At 46.5% G+C, this 21,437-nt stretch overlaps 1 protein-coding gene across 7 annotated transcripts in view; it reads right to left on the bottom strand.

Moving 5' to 3' along the window:
• Positions 1–21,437, bottom strand: part of STXBP5L (syntaxin binding protein 5 like) — a 413,558-nt gene that overhangs the window by 101,995 nt on the left and 290,126 nt on the right. For 4 of the 7 annotated variants that reach the window (XM_040339196.1, XM_040339192.1, XM_040339194.1 and 1 more), the window contains exons 19-20: positions 10,374–10,445; positions 7,472–7,537 (exon numbers count right to left, since the gene is read on the bottom strand). In XM_040339196.1, the coding sequence (XP_040195130.1) occupies positions 7,472–7,537; positions 10,374–10,445 (138 nt within the window). The remainder of the gene's footprint in view (positions 1–7,471; positions 7,538–10,373; positions 10,446–21,437) is intronic. The other 3 variants (XM_040339197.1, XM_040339195.1, XM_040339193.1) reach the window with 1 other exon arrangement.

Here is a 21,437-nt window from a genome sequence, read left to right on the forward strand (position 1 = left end):
CCGTTTGCGTAAGTCGTCCGTGAATGGGGCTGGACGCCATTTACGTTCACGTCGAAACCAATGACGTCCTTGCGACGTCATTTCGCGCAATGCACGTCGGGAAATTTTAGGAAAGGCGCATGCCCAGTACGTTCGGCGCGGGAACGCCGCCTAATTTAAATGATCCACGCCCCCTACCCGGATCATTTGAATTAGGCGGGGAATTTACGCTACGCCGCCGCAACTTTACAGGCAAGTGCTTTGTGAATCAAGCACCTGCCCGTAAAACTTGCGGCGGCGTAACGTAAACGAGATGCGTTACGCCCGCATAGTTTTACGCCGAGATACGAGAATCTGGGCCAATAATCGCCGATGAATTCTACAAAAGGTAAGTCATTTACAGACGACGCTTTCTTTTTTTTTATTGTGCTCCTCAATTGCTGCCGCGCATACATTGGACGGGCGCGAGGGCGTCTAATTGCTCCAAGTGGTAACCGCTTTACATTAGTGACACTGGGAGCTCATTAACTGACCTGCAAGTGGCCAGATTACCGGGATGGAAATTAACGGTCGGCGCTTGAGCTTCGAACCCCCCCATTGAGTGATGGCAACAGTTTAGACTAATAATATTAATTATAAGTGAAAATTGCTATTCCCATTAACGGGAGGCTGAAAAAGGCGAGGCGTTTTTTTATTTTTTCCTCCCAGGCATATGATGAAAGAGTTCTTGGTGGAAGTGAACGGCCCGGTTAATATGACTTATGGCTGCACTTTGTGGGTATTTTTAGAGTTATTACCATTTAAATGGATGATTAGACTGATGCGGAGCGCGGAGCTGGAACGAGACCCTGGCAATCTCTTAAGTGTAATAAAGTGTAGGGCTTTGCGGGGCTGCGCTTCGCGCCGGGCGTCCCATAATCCGGTCACCTATCATGATTAACTGCCGAGGCCATTATAATAAGAGTGCCTCAGCTGCCCACGCAGAGCAATGGCGCCCATTATTCACCGATCCTGGGTTCACCAGGAAACATCTATCTTACATTAGGCCAGGGGTGTCCAAACTTTTTTTTCAAAGAGGGCCAGATTTGATGAAGTGAACATGCGTGAGGGGCCGACCATTTTGCCTGACATTCTTTAAACCATAAAAATTAAATGCAAATGAACTAATACACGGCCCAACAAGAATTCTCTTGCCTTTGTGGCTGTGTGTGGTGAAGAGATGAGCTCGGGCGTGTGATTTGGATATACCGTATTTATCAGCGTATAACACAAGCCTTCACTTTAAGAGGGAAGTTTCAGGAAAAAACGTACATTGTGAAGCAAAATAAGGGTCAGTACCCATCAATGCAGCCTCACCATTGCCAATGAATGCAGCCTCACCATTGACATGAATTGAGCCTCTAAATGCAGCCTCGCCATTGCCTGAATGCAGCCTCATCATTGACATGAATGCAGCCTCACCATTGACATGAATGCAGCCTTACCATTGACATGAATGCAGCCACTGAATGCAGCTTCACTATTGCCATGCATGCAGCCTTACCATTGACATGAATGCAGCCTCACCATTGCCATGAATGCAGCCTCTGAATGCAGCCTCACCATTGCCATTATGCAGCCTCACCATTGACATGAATGCAGCCTCTGAATGCAGCCTTACCATTGCCATTATGCAGCCTCACCATTGCAATGAATGCAGCCTCACCATTGACATGAATGCAGCCTCACCATTGCCATTATGCAGCCTCACCATTGCCTGAATGCAGCCTCACCACTGACATGAATGCAGCCTCACCAGTGCCATGAATGCAGCCTCACCATTGCCATGAATGCAGCCTCACCATTGCCATGAATGCAGCCTCACCATTGCCATTAGGGTTGTCCCGATACCACTTTTTTAGGACCGAGTACAAGTACCGATACTTTTTTTCAAGTAGTCGCCGATACCGAATACCGATACTTTTTTTAAATGTGTCCCCAAATGCAGCCATTTCCCCCACATATGCAGCCATGTCCTCCACATATGCAGCCATGTCCCTCTAGCCATGTCCCCCACATATGCAGCCATGTCCCTCTAGCCATGTCCCTCACATATGCAGCCATGTCCCTCTAGCCATGTCCCTCACATATGCAGCCATGTCCCTCTAGCCATGTCCCACACATATGCAGCCATGTCCCTCTAGCCATGTCCCTCACATATGCAGCCATGTCCCTCACATATGCAGCCATGTCCCTCTAGCCATGTCCCCCACATATGCAGCCATGTCCCTCTAGCCATGTCCCTCACATATGCAGCCATGTCCCTCACATATGCAGCCATGTCCCTCTAGCCATGTCCCTCACATATGCAGCCATGTCCCTCACATATGCAGCAATGTCCCTCTAGCCATGTCCCTCACATATGCAGCAATGTCCCTCTAGCCATGTCCCTCACATATGCAGCAATGTCCCTCTAGCCATGTCCCTCACGTATGCAGCCATGTCCCTCTAGCCATGTCCCTCACATATGCAGCCATGTCCCTCACATATGCAGCAATGTCCCTCTAGCCATGTCCCTCACATATGCAGCAATGTCCCTCTAGCCATGTCCCTCACGTATGCAGCCATGTCCCTCTAGCCATGTCCCTCACATATGCAGCAATGTCCCTCTAGCCATGTCCCTCACATATGCAGCCATGTCCCTCACATATGCAGCAATGTCCCTCTAGCCATATCCCTCGATGCGGCGGCAGCGGCGGGGGGGGAAAGGGGGGGGGAAGTATTCTATTTAGGTATCGGGGGTATTTGCGCGAGTACGAGTACTCCCGCAAATACTCGGTATCGGTCCCGATACCGATACTGGTATCGGTATCTGGACAACCCTAATTGCCATGAATGCAGCCTCTGAATGCAACCTCACCATTGCCATGAATGCAGCCTCACCATTGCCATAAATGCAGCCTCTGAATGCAACCTCACCATTGCCATGAATGCAGCCTCTGAATGCAGCCTCACCATTGCCATAAATGCCGCCTCACCGTTGCCATGAATGCAGCCTCACCATTGCCATAAATGCAGCCTCTGAATGCAACCTCACCATTGCCATGAATGCAGCCTCTGAATGCAGCCTCACCATTGCCATAAATGCCGCCTCACCGTTGCCATGAATGCAGCCTCAATATTGCCATCAGTGCAGCCTGATTCATGTCCATCTGCAGCCTCCGAGGAGGCGGGACGAGCGCCAACAGATTACATACAGGAGAATCTCCTGTTTACTCGGCGGCCTCTTTAATACAAAGTCCTTCCTCCTATGATAGACACAGGAGTCATCCAATGCCAGCCCAGGAGACGGGACTTCCTATTACAGAAGCCGCCGAGTAAACAGGAGACTCTCCTGTATGTAATCTGACGGCACTTGTCCTGCCTCCCTTCCTGTCCCCTCCGAGGAACGAAGTTTCAGCCCCCTCTATACATTTTCTACAGGATTAAGGTCTGGAGACTGGTTAGGCCACTCCATGACCTTAATGTGCTTCTTCTTGAGCCACTCTTTTGTTGCCTTGGCGGTATGATTTGGGTCATTGTCATGCTGGAATACTCGTCCATGGCTCATCTTCAGTGTTCTGGCCGAGGGAAGAAGATTCTCATCCGAGATTTTACAATACATGGCCTGGTATGGGGGGGGGGGGGGGAGATCTGGAGAATGTTACCCTAAATATGTATGCAATGTGCAACATTCTCCAAAAGGTGAACTTATCCTTTAGGGCCAGATGCAGTTCTGTTCGCTTTTTTATTTTCTGCACTAAAAATGCATGCACAGGGGCAGATCCACAAAAGAATTACGCCGGCGTATCTCTTGATACGCCGCTTAATTTCAAATTTTGCGCGTCGTATCTTTGTTTTGTATCTACAAAACAAGATACGACGGCATCTCGGATCGATCCAACAGGCGTACGTCTTAGTACGCCGTCGGATATCAGGTGCATTTTTTCGGCGGCCGCTAGGTGGCGTTTCCGTCGATTTCCGCGTCGTATGCAAATTACGACGCTAGTTACGGCGATCCACGAACGTACGTCCGGCGCATTTTTTTACGTCGTTTGCGTTCGGCTTTTTCCGGCGTATAGTTACCCCTGCTATATGGTGGCGTACTCAATGTTAAGTATGGCGGTTGTTCCCACCTCGCATTTTTTATTTTTTACATCGTTTGAGTAAATCGTTCGCGAATAGAGATTTGCGTATAATGATGTCACCGTCGTAAGCATTGGCTTGTTCCGGTTTAATTTCGAGCATGCGCACTGGGATACCCCCACGGATGGCGCATGCGCCGTTAAAAAAAAACGTTGTTTACGTCGGGTCATGACGTATTTACATAAAACACGCCCCCATCACATCCATTTGAATGGCGCGCCCTTACGCAGCCAAAGATACACTACGCCGCCGTAACTTACGGCGCAAAATCTTTTGAGGATTCGAAAAAAAAAAAAGTTACGGCGGCGTAGTGCATCTTAGATGCGCTGCGCCCGGCGGAAATATGCGGCGAGGTACGTGAATCTGCCCCACAGTGTTTTCCATGTATTCCAATGGCTCTAGTTCGCACCATGCAGTCAGTTTCCGGTCAGATTCTGCACCAAACATCCGCCCAACCAATGAGAGAATCGTTACGGCTCCCAGCGCTGTGTGATTTCAGCCAGAAATTGCAGAATTTTCACCGTTTATTTGTTCTTACTGCCAGATCCGTCTCCCTCGTCTTTTCTAAACGCATTAGCTGCCTGACTCCTGGGACTTTCCTACGCGGTCCATTAGAGATGCTTTGGATGGAGCATTAATCAGGGTGATCAGTAGACTGGTTGTTACTAGAGTAATCCATACTGTCCCTCTGTATATGTAAGGAATCTATATCACAAAGATATGCTTACAGATCTACAGTGTGATCGAACGCCGATCACTGTCATTTCTATTGAGAGAGAGAGACCAACCGTCCGTAACACCAAAATATGGCTTGTATGGAGAGATCAGAGAAGGTAGGAAAGGACGGTGGTATGGGATCCATCTCATTTCAAATATAGTGAAATATGATAGTGCAGACCCCCTCACATATCATACCAAAATCCCCCCCAAGACATGACAATACAGACCCCACATCAGATATGATAACACAGACCCCCCCTAATATATAAGACAGATCCCCCCCCCCAAGATATGATAACACAGACCCCCCAAGATATAAGACAGACCCCCCCCCCCAAGATATGGTAACACAGACCACCCATCAGATATGACAACACAGACCCCCCAAGATATGGTAACACAGACCCCCCCAGATATGACAACACAGAGCCCCCCCACATATGACAATACAGAGCCCCCCCCCAAGATATGACAACACAGATCCCCCCTCATATATGATAACCCCCCCCCCCCAGGATATGACAACACAGACCCCCCCCATCAGATGTGACAACACAGACCGCCCCATCAGATATGACAACACAGAACCCCCCTTAGATATGATAACACAGCCCCCCAGGATATGACAACACAGACCCCCCCATCAGATGTGATAACACAGACCCCCCCATCAGATGTGATAACACAGACCCCCCCCATCAGATGTGATAACACAGCCCGTCCAGGATATGACAAAACAGGCCCCCCATCAGATATGACAACACAGGCCCCCCATCAGATATGACAACACAGAACCCCCCTCAGATATGATAACCCACTCCCCCCAGGATATGACAACACAGAACCCACCATCAGATGTGACAACCCAGACCCCCGCCCCCGGATATGACAACACAGGACCCCCATCAGATATAACACAGATCCCCAAGAAATGAAAACACAGACCCCCACCCCCCTCAGATATGACAACACAGACCCCCCTGGGTATAACAACACAGACCCCCCATCAGATTTCACAGCACTGACCCTTCATCAGATATGATAACACAGACATCCCTCAGATATGATAGCAGAGACCCCTCATCAGATATGACAAAACAGACCCCCTCAGATATGATAACCTCTCCTCCTCAGATATGACAACACAGACCCCCCTAACCCTCAGGTATGACAACACAGACCCCCCAGATATGATAACACAGAGGCCCACTCATGGATGACTACACAGACCCCCTACCCCCTCAGATATGCCAACACAGACCCCTTTCACATATGACAGTGAAGTTACCCTGAGATATGATGCCCTCCAGTATAGACTGTTCCCTCAGATAAGGCAGCACAGACTTCCCCCCACTTACATATGACAGTGTAGATTCCTTGAGATTATGATGCTTGCCAGTGTAGACCCCCCCCCCCCCTCCTCAGATATGATGAAGGACCTCCACCCTCCCAGATCTGACCGTGTGGACCCCCCATTCCATTGACAGCACAGAACCCTTCCCATATAGCAGTGTAGATCCCCTGAGAAATGATGTGCCCCCCCAGCATAGACCAACCCCCTCAGATATGGAGGCACAAACTATACCCTTTCCACACAAAATGACTTTGGGGCATATTCTTAAAGATCTGAGGCGGCGGAACGTATGTCCTTTACGTTACGCCGCCGCAAGTTTAAGTGGCAAGTGCCTGATTCCCAAACCACTTACCTGTAAACCTGCGGCGGCGTCGCGTAAAGTCCACCAGCGCAAGCCCTCCTAATTCAAATGATCCTGGTAGGGGGCGTGGATCATTTAAATTAGGCGCGCTCCCGCGCCGATCGTAATGCGCATGCTCCGTCGGGTAAATTACCCGACGTGCATTGCGCTAAATGACGTCTCACGGGCGTCATTTATTTTGACTGTAACGTAAATGGCGTCCAGCGCCATTCACGGACGACTTACGCAAACGACGTTAAATTTTCAAATTTCGACGCGGGATCGACGGCCATACTTAACATTGAGTACGCAAACCTAGGGGGCATGTTTATCTTTACGCCGCGTATCGCTTACGGAAACGACGTTAAAACACTACGGCGGGCAAGAGTACGTTAGAGAATCGGCGTGACTAGTCATTTGCATATTCTACGCTGACCGCCACCTAGCGGTCAGCGTAAATATTGCAGCCTAAGATACAACGGCGCAGGCCGTCGTATCTTAGGCATGTTTAAGTGTATCTCAGTTTGAGAATACACTTAAACATAGGATCGGATTTACGTCGGCGTATCTGCTGATACGCCGGCGTAAATTATTTGAGAATATGGCCCTTTGTAGTTCCCCTGAAATGATGCTCCCCCAGCACAGATTGGCTCCCCTTTAGATATGGATCTTCCTCATCGTGGTGGCGGTGTTCACCATGTGACCCTCCCCTCTCCGAGATTTGGCAGCACAGGACCCCTCACATAGGACAGATCCCCTGGAATCAGATGAAGCCCCCCCCTTTCCCTATTCTCAGATATGGCAGCACAAACCTCTTAATATATGACAGTGTAGATCCCCTGAGATGCGCCCCCCCCTTAGCGTAGACCCCCCCAGATTTGGCAGCACAGATGATCACATTTCATCACACGTACCTGAAGTTGGGGACTTGCAGCGATCCAGGTCCAGGGACACGGGGCTGTCTGTGAGTTCTTGTAGACCTAAAAAAATGTAAAACATTCCCATTAGAATAATAAGGATGTGAGCCGCAGCACTTTGAAGTGCCCCCCAGAGAACTCTTCTGCTCTGAGTACTTTCATCACATAGTCCCCACCGCACTGCCTCCCCTGTGCACAAGAAATCACGCTTTTCTTTTCAAATGTTTGCAGAAAATTACATAATGTACAGCTAAGCGCAATTATTTAGGTCTTTTCTCGGGGAGCGGGTCCTCTTCCAGTGCTGGCAGACGAAAGCAAGCTGCAATAGATTTTAAAGGTGACATCAATTGGAGCTGAAAGCAGTAAACATTTATGACTCGGGGAAGAATAAACCTATTTGTTAAACATTGCGACTTGTGTTATTCAGGTGATAAAAACAATGGCGAGCTCCCAGAAAACATGCCTTCGGTGTAAGAGGATGACTATTATCTGTGCTTTGTTCTGATATACTTCCTGTACACCACGGGTCTCAAAACTTTCTAAACAGAGGGCCAGCTTACCGTCCTTCGGGCTTTTGGGGGGGCCAGACTGTGGCCTGTAAGAGTAAACAATGCTCCATTCTTGATATCAGTGGGAGAAATGCCCCATTATTGGTGCTAGTAAGAGGAATAGTGCCCCATCGATGGTGTAAGTGGGAAGGAATGATGCCTCATCGATGGTGTCATTGGGGAGGAATGGTGTCCCATTCATGGTGTCAGTGCGTGGAATAGCACCCCATCGATAGTGTCAGTGGGGAGGAATGGTGGCCCATCGATGCTGTCATTGGGGAGGAATGGTGGCCCATCAATGGTGTCAGTGCGTGGAATAGCAACCCATCGATAGTGTCAGTGGGGAGGAATGGTGCTCAATTCATAGTGTCAGTGGGGAGGAATGGTGTCCCACAGATGATGTCATTGGGGATGAATGGTGGCCCATCAATGGTGTCAGTGCATGGAATAGCACCCCATTGATAGTGTCAGTGGGGAGGAATGGTGCTCAATTCATAGTGTCAGTAGGGAGGCATGGTGCCCCATAGATGGTGTCATTGGGGATGAATGGTGGCCCATAAATGGTGTCAGTGCATGGAATAGCACCACATCGATAGTGTCAGTGGGGAGGAATGGTGCTCAATTGATAGTGTCAGTAGGGAGGCATGGTGCCCCATAGATGGTGTCATTGGGGATTAATGGTGGCCCATCAATGGTGTCAGTGCGTGGAATAGCACCCCATTAATAGTGTCAGTAGGGAGGAATGGTGTCCCATTGATTATGTCAGTAGGGAGGCATGGTGCCCCATAGATGGTGTCATTGGGGATGAATGGTGGCCCATCAATGGTGTCAGTGCGTGGAATAGCACCCCATTGATAGTGTCAGTGGGGAGGGATGGTGTCCCATTGATCATGTCAGTAGGGAGGAATGGTGCCCCATAGATGGTGTCATTGGGGATGAATGGTGGCCCATCAATGGTGTCAGTGCGTGGAATAGCACCCCATTAATAGTGTCAGTAGGGAGGAATGGTGTCCCATTGATCATGTCAGTACGGAGGAATGGTGCCCCATAGATCGTGTCATTGGGGATGAATGGTGGCCCATCAATGGTGTCAGTGCGTGGAATAGCACCCCATTAATAGTGTCAGTAGGGAGGAATGGTGTCCCATTGATCATGTCAGTAGGGAGGAATGGTGCTCCATAGATGGTGTCATTCGGGACGAATGGTGGCCCATCAATGGTGTCAGTGCGTGGAATAGCACCCCATTGATAGTGACAGTGGGGAGGAATGGTGCTCAATTGATAGTGTCAGTAGTGAGGCGTGGTGCTCCGTAGATGGTGTCATTGGGGATGAATGGTGGCCCATCAATGGTGTCAGTGCATGGAATAGCACCCCATTGATTGTGTCAGTGGGGAGGGCTGGTGTCCCATTGATCATGTCAGTAGTGAGGAGTGGTGCCCTGTAGATGGTGTCATTGGGGATGAATGGTGGCCCATCAATGGTGTCAGTGCGTGGAATAGCACCCCATTAATAGTGTCAGTGGGGAGGAATGGTGGCCCATCAATGGCGTCAGTGCATGGAATAGCACCCCATTGATAGTGTCAGTGGGGAGGAATGGTGGCCCATCAATGGTGTCAGTGTGTGGAATAGCACCCCCTTGATGGTGTCAGTGGGGAGGAATGGTGCTCTATTGATAGTGTCAGTAGGGAGAAATGGTGCCCCATCGATGGTGTCATTGGGGAGGAATTGGTAAAACAGAAATGTTTTCTATGTGGACTGGACGACGGGGAGTAGAACCTGTTGTATCATGACAACATTGGACAGTTAGTACGGGATCTCCTCTTGAGCTTGCCTCCTCCCTGCTGTGTTGAACCAAAAAAAAAAATCTGTTAGTGTGTTGTAGGCTTTAAGCATCCCTTACTGTACCCAAAATAATCAGTTTTGGCTTTACTAATACTTTAAAACATTTGACAGGAGACCATCTTGAAGGAAGAGAAGGGGTGGGACAGTATAGGTCAGATCACAAAAGGACATAACAGATAGTCATACAAGACTTCTATACAAAGTACAACGTTTATATCCGCACAGACACCATCCATAAAACAAAGTCACAAACAGGTCACAGTGTAGACACATAATTATCCTGCTAAATCCTGCAGACACATTTCGTGGCATCACTGCGCGGTCTAGTACAACGTTCACAAAATAACAACAACAACAAGCCAACAGACTTGCCAGCTGAGCTCCATACGCCGACAACAGAAGAAACCCATGCAGGAGAAATGTGTTTTGAGAAAAAAAAAAAAAAAAACACATTTCATAAAATATAAAGGCAAACACAAGCAACCAAGCTCCGCCGTCTGAGAACTTACTCTGATAGGAAGTACGGATCCGTTTCGTTAAATCTGGGTAAAAATTAGACAGGCCACGCATGCAAAAGTTGTCTGTGGAGCATGCCAGAACATCAGCAGATCAGCAGCAGCAGGCAGGCAGAGGAGGGAAGAAAGAAAAACAAAAGGTCTACGGTGAAAGAACGTGACGTTCAAAGCGGGCTGAGGTGACCACCCACCACCAGCGTGACAACCATCAGGTAACAGATCTTTGGGAACAACAGTGTGGATGTCAACATGTCGGAACAGGTGAAGTTACAATGTGAATTATATCATGCATCAATGACAAACAACTCCATGAAAGGGTCACTCTGGCCAAACATTTATTCCAATTCTTGGTGGATGACTGTAAAAAACCCTCATGTCTCTAGTGGTCTCCAGTGATGAGGTGTTTGTGCTTGGGGGTTTCAGGGCCAGCTCACCTGCTCTGGCCATTATTAGGACGTCACGCTCTTCCTATTGGATGTATGATTTATCTTATACCCGTTTCCCCCGAAAATACGCCTGGGTCTTATATTAATTCTGACAACAAAAGACACAGTAGGGCTTATTTTCGGGGTAGGTCTTACCATGTAATGTGCTGTCTTCTCTCCCCCTGCCTGACAGGAATCCCCAGTGTGAACTGAGTTAAAATGCTTGTAAAATCCTATAATCCACTTTATTACAGTAGTATATTGTAACGGACTGGCCCGTGATACCCAGAGACATTTGAAGAATCCTGGGTACTCCTGTGCCAGCTTCACTAATGACTCTTGGGTCTAGGGTCATCCTATGTCCAATAGGGGCATAGGATGACTGAGAAATTAGATCATGGATTACATGAGGTGGGACAGTAATGATAATTTATGTATTGCAGGATATCTTGAAATATTACAGGTGGTTGATTCTGACCCCAACAGGTCAATAACAGAGTGACTCATTCATGTGGGGACAGATAGACTGTTGAGGTGCTAATTAAGTCTACCTGGCTGTAATAATAAAAGCTTGCTGTGTTTGCATTCTATTGTCTATTGTGTTAATTAAGTCTGGCTCCTAAGATATTTCATTGTGCTATGCTAACTAACACTGTATTGTGTGAAAGTTCTATTGATGATAGATATGTGTTGGCAGTCTGAAAGGTCAGATGTCTGACCTTTCAGGTGTAGTGGATTAGCATGTCAATTATGTTTACTAAAGGAATGTGTTTTGTGTAGCAGGTGAGGATTACTTATCGCAGAGCCAGACCGTCTGGGTAATGATCAGTAATTAGCTCATCTGAATGTCATTATCTAACGGAATGTGTACTGAAGCACCCATTGTGTCATGTTGTGGGTGGAATTGAGTCATTGTCCATATTTGGTTTCTAACTGTATATAACCAGCTGAGTTTACCATTAAAGTATTCATGCGTTTTGGAACCAGAGCTGTGTGTCTCGTTTCTGGGGGAAATCCAATGGATCGTGTCTGCCGGATTGTGGAGTGTCGAGAAGCTGTCTTGGGTTGGTGGAATGGAATATTGTAAACGGTGTCAACCCCTGACCGTTACATATATAATATACAATGTGTGTGTTTATGTAATATAATTGTGCCAAATACCTTCATTATAGCGCCGCTCTGCGCTTCTGTGACCTGGCGGAGCTCTGTTCCCCGCATTTACATTACAGAAACACACATATTGTACATTATGTACTACTGTAATAGAGTGGGTTATAGGATTTTACAAGCATTTTAAACTAGGGCTTATTTTTCGGGGTAGGGCTTATATTGCAGCCCTCCTGGAAAATAACGCTAGGTCTTATTTTCTTATTTACGGGGTAGGTCTTATTTTCGGGGGAAACACGGTATTAGGGGCCTGCAACAGAAGTACACCTAAAGGTGGATGCAAGCACATGAAAATCAAACAGGAAGGAGGACAGGGAGATCCCCAAAACTAAGAAGAGTCCTCCAGTCTGAATTCTAGCTCTAAGTGGAATGGCCTGTTTAAAGTAAGCATTTGGCCAAGCTGCGGCAATTAAAGTATTTTCATATGCTTAATGAACAATAAATAAACTCTATAACATACCCTCACTGAACTCTGCAGCTGCAGGCATTGTGGATCAATTAGTCCTCAAAATTTACAGCTGAAGCACCAACAAGAAGGAAGACAGGGAGATCTCTCCAGTGAAGTCCTCAAAACTAAGAAGAGTCCTCCAGTTGAAATTCTAGCTCTAAAGCCTCGTACACACGATGGGTTAACCAGAGGACAACGGTCTGAAGGACTGTTGTCATAGGTTAACCGATGAAGCTGACTGATGGTCCGCCTACACACCATAGGTTAAATAACCGATCGAGTCAGAACGCGGTGACGTAAAACACAACGACATGCTGAAAAAAAACAAAGTTCAATGCTTCCAAGCATGCGTCAACTTGATTCTGAGCATGCGTGGGTTTTTAACCGATGGTCGTGCCTACTAACGATCGGTTTTGACCTATCGGTTAGGAATCCATAGGTTAATTTTAAAGCAAGTTGGCTTTTTTTAACCTATGGTTAAACAACCTATGGGGCCCACACACGATCGGTTTTGACCGCTGAAAACGGTCCTTCAGACCGTTGTCCTCTGGTTAACCGATCATGTGTACGAGGCCTAAGTGGAATGGCCTGTTTAAAGTAAGCATTTGGCCAAGCTGTGGCAATTAAAGTATTTTCATATGCTTAATGAACAATAAATTAACTCTATAACATACCCTCACTAAACTCTGCAGCTGCAGGCACTGTGGATCGATTAATCCTCAAAATCCACAGCTGAAGCACTAAAGTTGTTCAAGTCTTAGGCTGGCCACACATACACTCTACAACATGCCCTCACTGAACTCTGCATCTGCAGGCAATGTGGATCGATTAATCTTCAAAGTCCACAGCTGAAGCACTAAAGTTGTTCAAGTCTTAGGCTAAGGTGACCAGATTTTTAAAATGAAATCCGGGGACATATTTTTTCTTTACTAGTAATGGCAACAATCAGCGACTCTCTGCCCTTTGCCGCCAAGTCTCACAGCCTCTCAAGTCTTACTCTTCGGGCCCCAGCTACTACTGGATGGGGAGCAGAGGAAGATCACTCTGCCAGGGAAGGCAAGGAGATACGCAGGTGGCTGGCCAGGATTTGAGCCAAGGCAGAATAACATGCGAGCGAAGCTGAATGGGCATGCGCCCAAAACTGAAGAAATATTCCCTCCGCTCCGACCAGCACATGATCATCAGAAAGGGGCACAGATATTGGGAAAAATACAACCCTCTATGCTAGTAGGCACGGCGGAGGGGGGGGGGGGTTTTAATTCTAATTTTTTTATTTTAATTCTGCACTGATGTTCTTTGAAATTGCCCCTGCCCCCTATTAAATCCAATCTGGGGACAAAACCAGGGACAGACTTGGTCCTCAATCAGGGGACTATCCCCTGAAACTGAGGATGTCTGGTCACCCTATCTTAGGCTGGCCACACATACACTCATGCCCTCACTGAACTCTGCAGCTGCAGTCACTGTGGATCGATTCATCCTCAAAATTCACAGCTGAAGCACTAAAGTTGTTTAAGTCCTAGGCTGGTCATACATATTCGAATTTTGTGCATTTTGTGATCCGATGACGCCACCATTGATTTCGAAATTCAACCAACCAAGCCTTCAATTTCACCTCCCTTTGCTACAGAAAATAATTTTCGTGGCTGGGAATCTTCTTTTCTTTCTGGGAATTTTCTTTTCTTGCAAATGCGCATTTTTTTTTCGATTACATTTAAGATGTTCCCATCATTGATTAGAAAATCGTTAGTTTTTCAAAAAATTTCCAACATGTCCGATTACTCAAATTCGATGGCCACATGAAAATCGGCTGTAGCTGCAGCCCACTAATGGTGCGAAATTCGAATGAAAATTCTTAGATATGATTCTTTCGAAAATCGACCCATGAATGGCCTGCCTAACTCTCAGCAGCTCAGCCTGTTATTCCCTCGCAAACAGTTTTCCATATCGCTTCAGGGAAGATCACAGATCGCAAGGCTGGGCCACCTGTCATAGCTATTTTGAGAAGTTTCAATCACATATCTGCACGATAAAGCCAGCCACAGACAGAGCGGAAATCAATTGAATCGCTCTGGCGGAGCCATTGGGGTAGATTCACATAGATTAGCAGATCTTTAGATCCACGTAATCTATCTGATTTACGATCCGCCGGCGCAAATTTGAGAGGCTAGTGCAGTATTCACATAGCACTTACCTCGAAAATTGCGCCGGCGGATCGTAACTCCCCTGGCGGAATTCAAATTCCGCGGCTAGGGGGAGTGTATTATTTAAATAAGGCGCGTCCCCGCGCCGATCCTACTGCGCCTGCCGCGATTTTTCCCAGTGCGCATGCTCCAAATGACGTCACTAGAACGTCATTGTTTTCGGCGTGAACGTAAAAGACGTCCATCTGTATTCGCGACCGACTTACGCAAACGACATAAAAATTCAAAACTCGTCGCGGGAACGACGGCCATTCTTAACATTAGCTACCCCTCATATAGCAGGGGTAACTATCCGCCGGAAAAAGCCGAACGCAAACGACGTAAAAAAAAAGCGACGGGTGGGCGTTCGTTTCTGAATCGGCGCATCGCCTCAGCGGCCAGCGGAAGATTGCAGCCTAAGATCCGACGGTGTAAGTCACTTACACCTGTCGGATCTTAGGGATATCTATGCGTAACTGATTCTTATGAATCAGTCGCATAGATCCGACCGTCGGATCTCAGAGATACGACGGTGTACCAGGAGATACGCCGTCGTATCTCTTTGTGAATATCCCCCATTGTGTTTTCCCGTTGAGGCAGCAGGGGGAAACCCCCCCCGTCCCGTCAAGAGAACAAAGAGACTACTGCTAGTGGCTCTTATAGCCGCTAGCAATAATTGTATGTTAAATTCTACCCAACTTTTTCTTGTGAAAAAAAAAAATTCTACCCAACTTGATCGATCAATCAACTTTACTTGGGTACGTTCAGCCTGCCCATACATGGTTCAAACTCGGCTTGTCCCTACTGAACCGGCCGAGATTTGAACGGTCTATGGCTGGTTTATTGGAGCCTGACGGAGATAAAGTCAGCACTCCAAACTTTCTTACCACTAAAGTGTATGTCCAGCCAAATTTTTTATATCTTTTAGGTTTAGGCAAGCAGGAGGCATTTTCAGGAGGCAAATAATGGCAGCCTATGGTTGTCAGCCAGTACAGCCTTCCCTTAGGATAATGCGCGCTCGCTGACCAAGCCACATCTGTTATAAATAAATGGCTTGTGCCTTACTGGGATATAATAGTAGTTAAAGCGGAGCTCCATCCTAACAATAAATTTCACATTGTTAGCTTCCTTTTAATGTAATAAAAATCATTTTGTTAAAAAAAAATGTTTTACTTTCCTCAAAGACCCTGTTACTAGGCAGACTTCCTAATCTGCCTACTTCCTGTTCTACGGGGGTCCTACATCTCTTCCTGACTCGCTGGTCTCTTGGGAAATGAGTTTTATAATTTCCCAGGAATCTGCGGGCATCACTGTGTTGAAAAATCGCGTTATTTCCAGACAGGAAATTACGCGATTTAAGGCGGATCACACTTCTGCTATCTTAGTTGCCATAACAACGGGGCGGGACCTTCCTCCGACGAGATATACTGTACGTTTTTTTAAATTGAATACTGAACAGATCGGGAAGTATTGATATCTTTTACTGCATATATATTATACTAATTTTGAGATTGTAAAAAAAAAAAAAATATGGCCAGAATACCGATTTAAACCACTTAAGACCCGAACCAAAGTGCAGGTTAAGTACCCTGCCTCTTTTTGCGATTCGGCACTGCGTCGCTTTAACTGACAATTGTGCGCTCGTGCGACCTGGCTCCCAAACAAAATTGGCGTCCTTTTTTCCCCACAAATAGAGCTTTCTTTTGGTGGTATTTGATCACCTCTGCGGTTTTTATTTTTTGTGCTATAAACAAAAATAGAGCGACCATTTTTGAAAAAAAATGCAATATTTTTTACTTTTTGCTATAATAAATATCCCCCAAAAAGATATATAAAAACGTATTTTTTTCCCTCAGTTTAGGCCGGTACGTAGTCTTCTACATATTTTTGGTAAAAAAAAAACCCGCAATAAGCATTTATCGATTGGTTTGCGCAACATTTATAGCGTTTACAAAATAGGGGATAGTTTTATGGCATTTTTATTAATAATAATTTTTTACTAGTAATGGCGGCGATCAGCGATTTTTTTTTCGTGACTGTGACATTATGGCGGACACATCGGACACTTTTGACACATTTTTGGGACCATTGTCATTTTCACAGCGAAAAGTGCTATAAAAATGCACTGATTACTGTGAAAATGACAATGGCAGTGAAGGGGTTAACCACTAGGGGGGCGCTAAGGGGTTAAGTGTGCCCTAAGGTAGTGATTCTTACTGTAGTGGGGGTGGCTGTAGGTGTGACGTCACTGATCGTCGTTCCCTATATTAGGGAACAGGCGATCAGTGTCACTGCCACACAGAAGAATGGGGAAGGTGTGTTTACACCCACCTCTCCCCCCCTCGTTCTTCAGCTCCTGTAACTGATTGCGGGACACCGGCGGCGATCGGGTCCGCGGGTCCCTTGGGCGCGGTCATGGCCGATCCTAGGCAGGGTGCTTTGCACCCAGGCGCCTGAGGAGGTGGGGGCGCCGAAGTGGCAGAGTTCTCCCCTCCCTCCTTCTCTCCTTGTTTGTGTCCGTCCAGAACTAGTGTTCTGAGTATAGGTGTTTGTTTGTCCAGAACTGATGTGTCTCTGACCATCTCCTGTACTATGTCCTTAGTCTCTGACCATCTCCTTTACTATGTCTGCAGTCTCTGACCACCTCCTGTACTATGTATGCAGTCTCTGATCATCTCCTGTACTGTGTCTGCAGTCTCTTATCATCTCCTGTACTGTGTCTGCAGTCTCTGACCATCTCCTGTATTATGTCTGCAGTCTCTGATCATCTCCTGTACCAAGTCTGCAGTCTCTCACCATCTCCTGTACCAAGTCTGCAGTCTCTGACTGTCTCCTGTACTATGTCTACAGTCTCTGTAGCTTCCCTGACGGGTCAGTATTTGGCGCATTACAAATCCAATAAATCAATCAATCAATCATGTCTGTAGTATGTCTGTGTCCATCAGAGAGGCCCCCCCTCCAGGTCCCAATAAAGTACTCTGCTTCTCTTCCTGTATTTTGTTTATTGTTAAGAGATTATGTAAGGATGCCAGGGTTATGAAGACTTTGTGGGGGAGCATCTCTTTGGTTGAGTCATTGCCATAGAAACGTTTGTAAAGGGGAGGAGTTAGTAAAATTACCACGTCTATGTGGGGGCGCCAGAAATATTTCTGGACCCAGGCGCTTGTGACCCTAGGATCGGCCCTGGGCGCGGTCACGGAGCTTCGGACCGGTGCGGCTGGGGTCTTAAAGGCAACGTAAAGGTACGTGCTTGTGCCCAGCCGTGCCCTTCTGCTGACGTATATCGGTGTGAAGGGGTCCTTAAGTGGTTAAGGAATGTATTGTTTAACATTTTTTCATTGATGACAGTTTTTCTTTCTTTTTTTGTTTTATTTTTTAGCTGTTTAAGCCCAGCCATTACATTAAATCCACACTGATCTTCCCAAAGACAAAATAAATATACATAAACATGAAGTAGGAACATGTAATGCAGGCAAGCTGTAAAAGAAGTCATAGAAACACCGACTGCACCAATATGAGTGAAGTCATCTCCAGGAGATCCAATCGTATCCTTACATCATCTCACATTCCTGGTCAAAGGAGGTCATCTACACCAGTGGTCATCAACCTTGTCCTGCAGGGCCCACTAACAGGCCAGGTTTGCAAGATAACTGAAATGCATCACAGCTGATATCATTTGCTCCTCAGTGATTGTAGTATTCTAGACTGCATCTCCCCAAGGTAATACATAAAACCTGGCCTGTTAGTGGGCCCTGCAGGACAGGGTAGATGACCACTGATCTACACTACAGAGAGCGGCCAGGGATAGAGGAGCCAAGGTGTGTCTTCCTTGTGGATGAACATACACACTTCGATGACTGCAGCACGAATGTCTAAGACACGAGTATTCTAAGGCCGTGTACACACGGTCAGAATTTCCGACAAGAAAAGTCCGATGCAAGCTTTTGGTCGTAAATTCCGGCCGTGTGTAGGCCCCATCGGACATTTTCTGTCGGAATTTACGCCAACAAAAATTTGAGAGCTGGTTCTCAATTTTTCCAACAAGAAAAGTTCTTGTCGGAAATTTCCGATTATCTGTATGCAGTTACGACGCACAAAAAAAAACATGCATGCTCTGAATCAAGCAGAAGAGCCGAACTGCCTATTGAACTTCATTGATCTCGGCTCGTCGTACGTCTCGTACATCACCGGCGTTCTTGACGGTCGGAATTTTTTTTGTGACCGTGTGTATGCAACGAAGTTGAGCCAACATTCCGCCGGAAAAAAAAATCAAGGTTTTCTTGTCAGAATTTCTGATCTTGTGTACGCGGCATAAAGAACAATGGGCCAGATTCAGGTAGAATTGCGTAAATCCGCGGCAGCGCAACGTATCACATTTACGTTACACCGCCGCAAGTTTTATGGGCAAGTGCTTGATTCACAAAGCACTTGCCTGTAAACTTGCGGCGGCGTATCGTAAATCCGTCCGGCGCAAGCCCGCCTAATTCAAATGGGGCGTGTATCATTTAAATTAGGCGCGTTCCCGCGCGACGAACGTACTGCGCATGCTCCGTTTTGAAATTTCCCCGCCATGCTTTGCGCGAAATGACGTCGCACTGACGTAATTTTTTGAACGGCGACGTGCGTTACGTCCTTTCCTATTCACGGACGACTTACGTGCAGCTCTACTCACATAGAGCTGGCATTGAAATCTTTTGCTAACCGCAGTTGTGGTTCATACAGCGGTATAACAGGACGGGTTCCCCTCCCCCCGCCTCGCCATGGTCCACCAAAGAAGTTGAGGTCACGTGCTCAGCGTCATATTCAGAGGTTGTCTTTGGGAAATAGATGTATGAGTGCTGCCAGCATTGCTGCAGAGGTTGAAGGGGTGGTGGGGTCAAGATTAAATTATTTGGTTCAGATGGTGTCGAGCTTGTGTGGGGACATTGCTTCAAATCAAGGACAGTCCCTCGAAAGACAGTTGAGAGCTATGTGGTTGCCAATTACGGACATTTCCGTAATTTCCCGAGGCGCCGCCTGGCCGCGCATTGCGTAGAACAAAAATGGCAGTGGGTCCCCGCATCGCCCGGTTCGTAAGTAGGAGAAGTTCGTAACTGGGGCGTTCGTAAGTCGGGGACCCCCTGTACCTGTAATAAATAAATAAGACAATACATTGCTTCTCCTGTCCCTCGAAAGCTGATTACCACTACAGGAGCCAGAGGAACCGTTGTCTGCTTATTGTAAAGTACAGCAAAAAAAATAATAAAATGGTTCAGATCTGGGAAGTACAATGCCGGCTTCCTGAAATGTTCTACATTATCTGGGCTGCGTTTCCTGACATCTAATTAAAGCAGCATTTTCCTAGACAGATCTAATCAGCCTGCGGAGAATCCTGCGTCCTGCAGCCTCCATTACATGAAGCAGATCTGACTGGAAAGTCGCATAAGCATAGGACCCTGATTGACGAATTCATCCTCATTACGTTTTTTTTTTTGTTGTTGTTTCCTCATTCTGTTTTTTTATTTTATTTTTGTTGTTTCCTCGTTCTGTCTTTTTATTTTATTTTTTGTTATTGTTTCCTCGTTCTGTTTTTTTTTTTGTTGTTTCCTCGTTCTGTTTTTTTTTTGTTGTTTCCTCGTTCTGTTTTTTTTTTGTTGTTTCCTCGTTCTGTTTTTTTTTTGTTGTTTCCTCGTTCTGTTTTTTTTTTGTTATTTTCTCTTTCACGGCCAGAGACGGTGGAAAGGTTGCCTGCAGCACGGAGCCAGGCACCTCTGACCTGATAGGATTCATGCCTTTTTCAGTTTCACGTGTTTAAGAAGATGGCTCTGGGCTGAGCGTGGCAAGACCTGAGAGATTGCGAGTAACAGAAACCCAGAAAGAGCTGAGAGATTCATAGCCTATCCTTATGAAGGAAGCCTGAGGCTTCACTGTGCTGCCGGGATCAACGCAGGTTACCAAGAGGCATTCATCCGAGTGTTTACATGGAAATATGAGCAAATACCAGAACAATACGGTGATGGGCATTGCCTAAAGTCTACGGGTGGTTTCATCTATTCTCTTCTAACGGCTTAACCGCTTAAGCCCCGGACCAAAATGCAGCTAAAGGACCAGGCCCCTTTTTGCAAATCGGCACTGTGTCGCTTTAACAGACAATTGCGCGGTCGTGCGACGCGGCTCCCAAACAAAATCAGCGTCCTTTTTTTCCTACAAATAGGGCTTTCTTTTGGTGGTATTTGATCACCTCTGCGGTTTTTATTTTTTGCGCTATAAACAAAAATAGAGCAACAATTTTGAAAAAAATTCAATATTTTTTACTTTTTTTGCTATAATAAATATCCCCCAAAAATATATATATATATAAAAAATTCCTGTGTTTAGGCCGATACGTATTCTTCTACATATTTTTGGTAAAAAAAATTGCAATAAGCGTTTATCGGTTGGTTTGCGCAAAATGTATAGCGTTTACAAAATAGGGGATAGTTTTATTACATTTTTATTAATTTTTTTTTTTTTACTACTAATGGCGGCGATCATTATGGCGGACACTTCGGACAATTTTGACAAATTTTTGGGACCATTGTCATTTTCACAGCAAAAAATGCATTTGAAATGCATTGTTTTCTGTGGAAATGACAGTTGCAGTTTGGGAGTTAACCACAAGGGGGCGCTGAAGGGGTTATGTGTGACCTAATATGTGTTTACAACTGTAGGGGGGTGTGGCGGTAGGTGTGACATCACCGATTGTGTCCCCCTATAAAAGGGATCACACGATCGATGACGGCGCCACAGTGAAGAAGGGGGAAGCTGTGTTTACATACAGCTCTCCCCATTCTTCAGCTCCAGGGATCGATTGCGG

This window comes from Rana temporaria, chromosome 2, assembly GCF_905171775.1.
Source record: "Rana temporaria chromosome 2, aRanTem1.1, whole genome shotgun sequence".
NCBI lineage: Eukaryota > Metazoa > Chordata > Amphibia > Anura > Ranidae > Rana > Rana temporaria.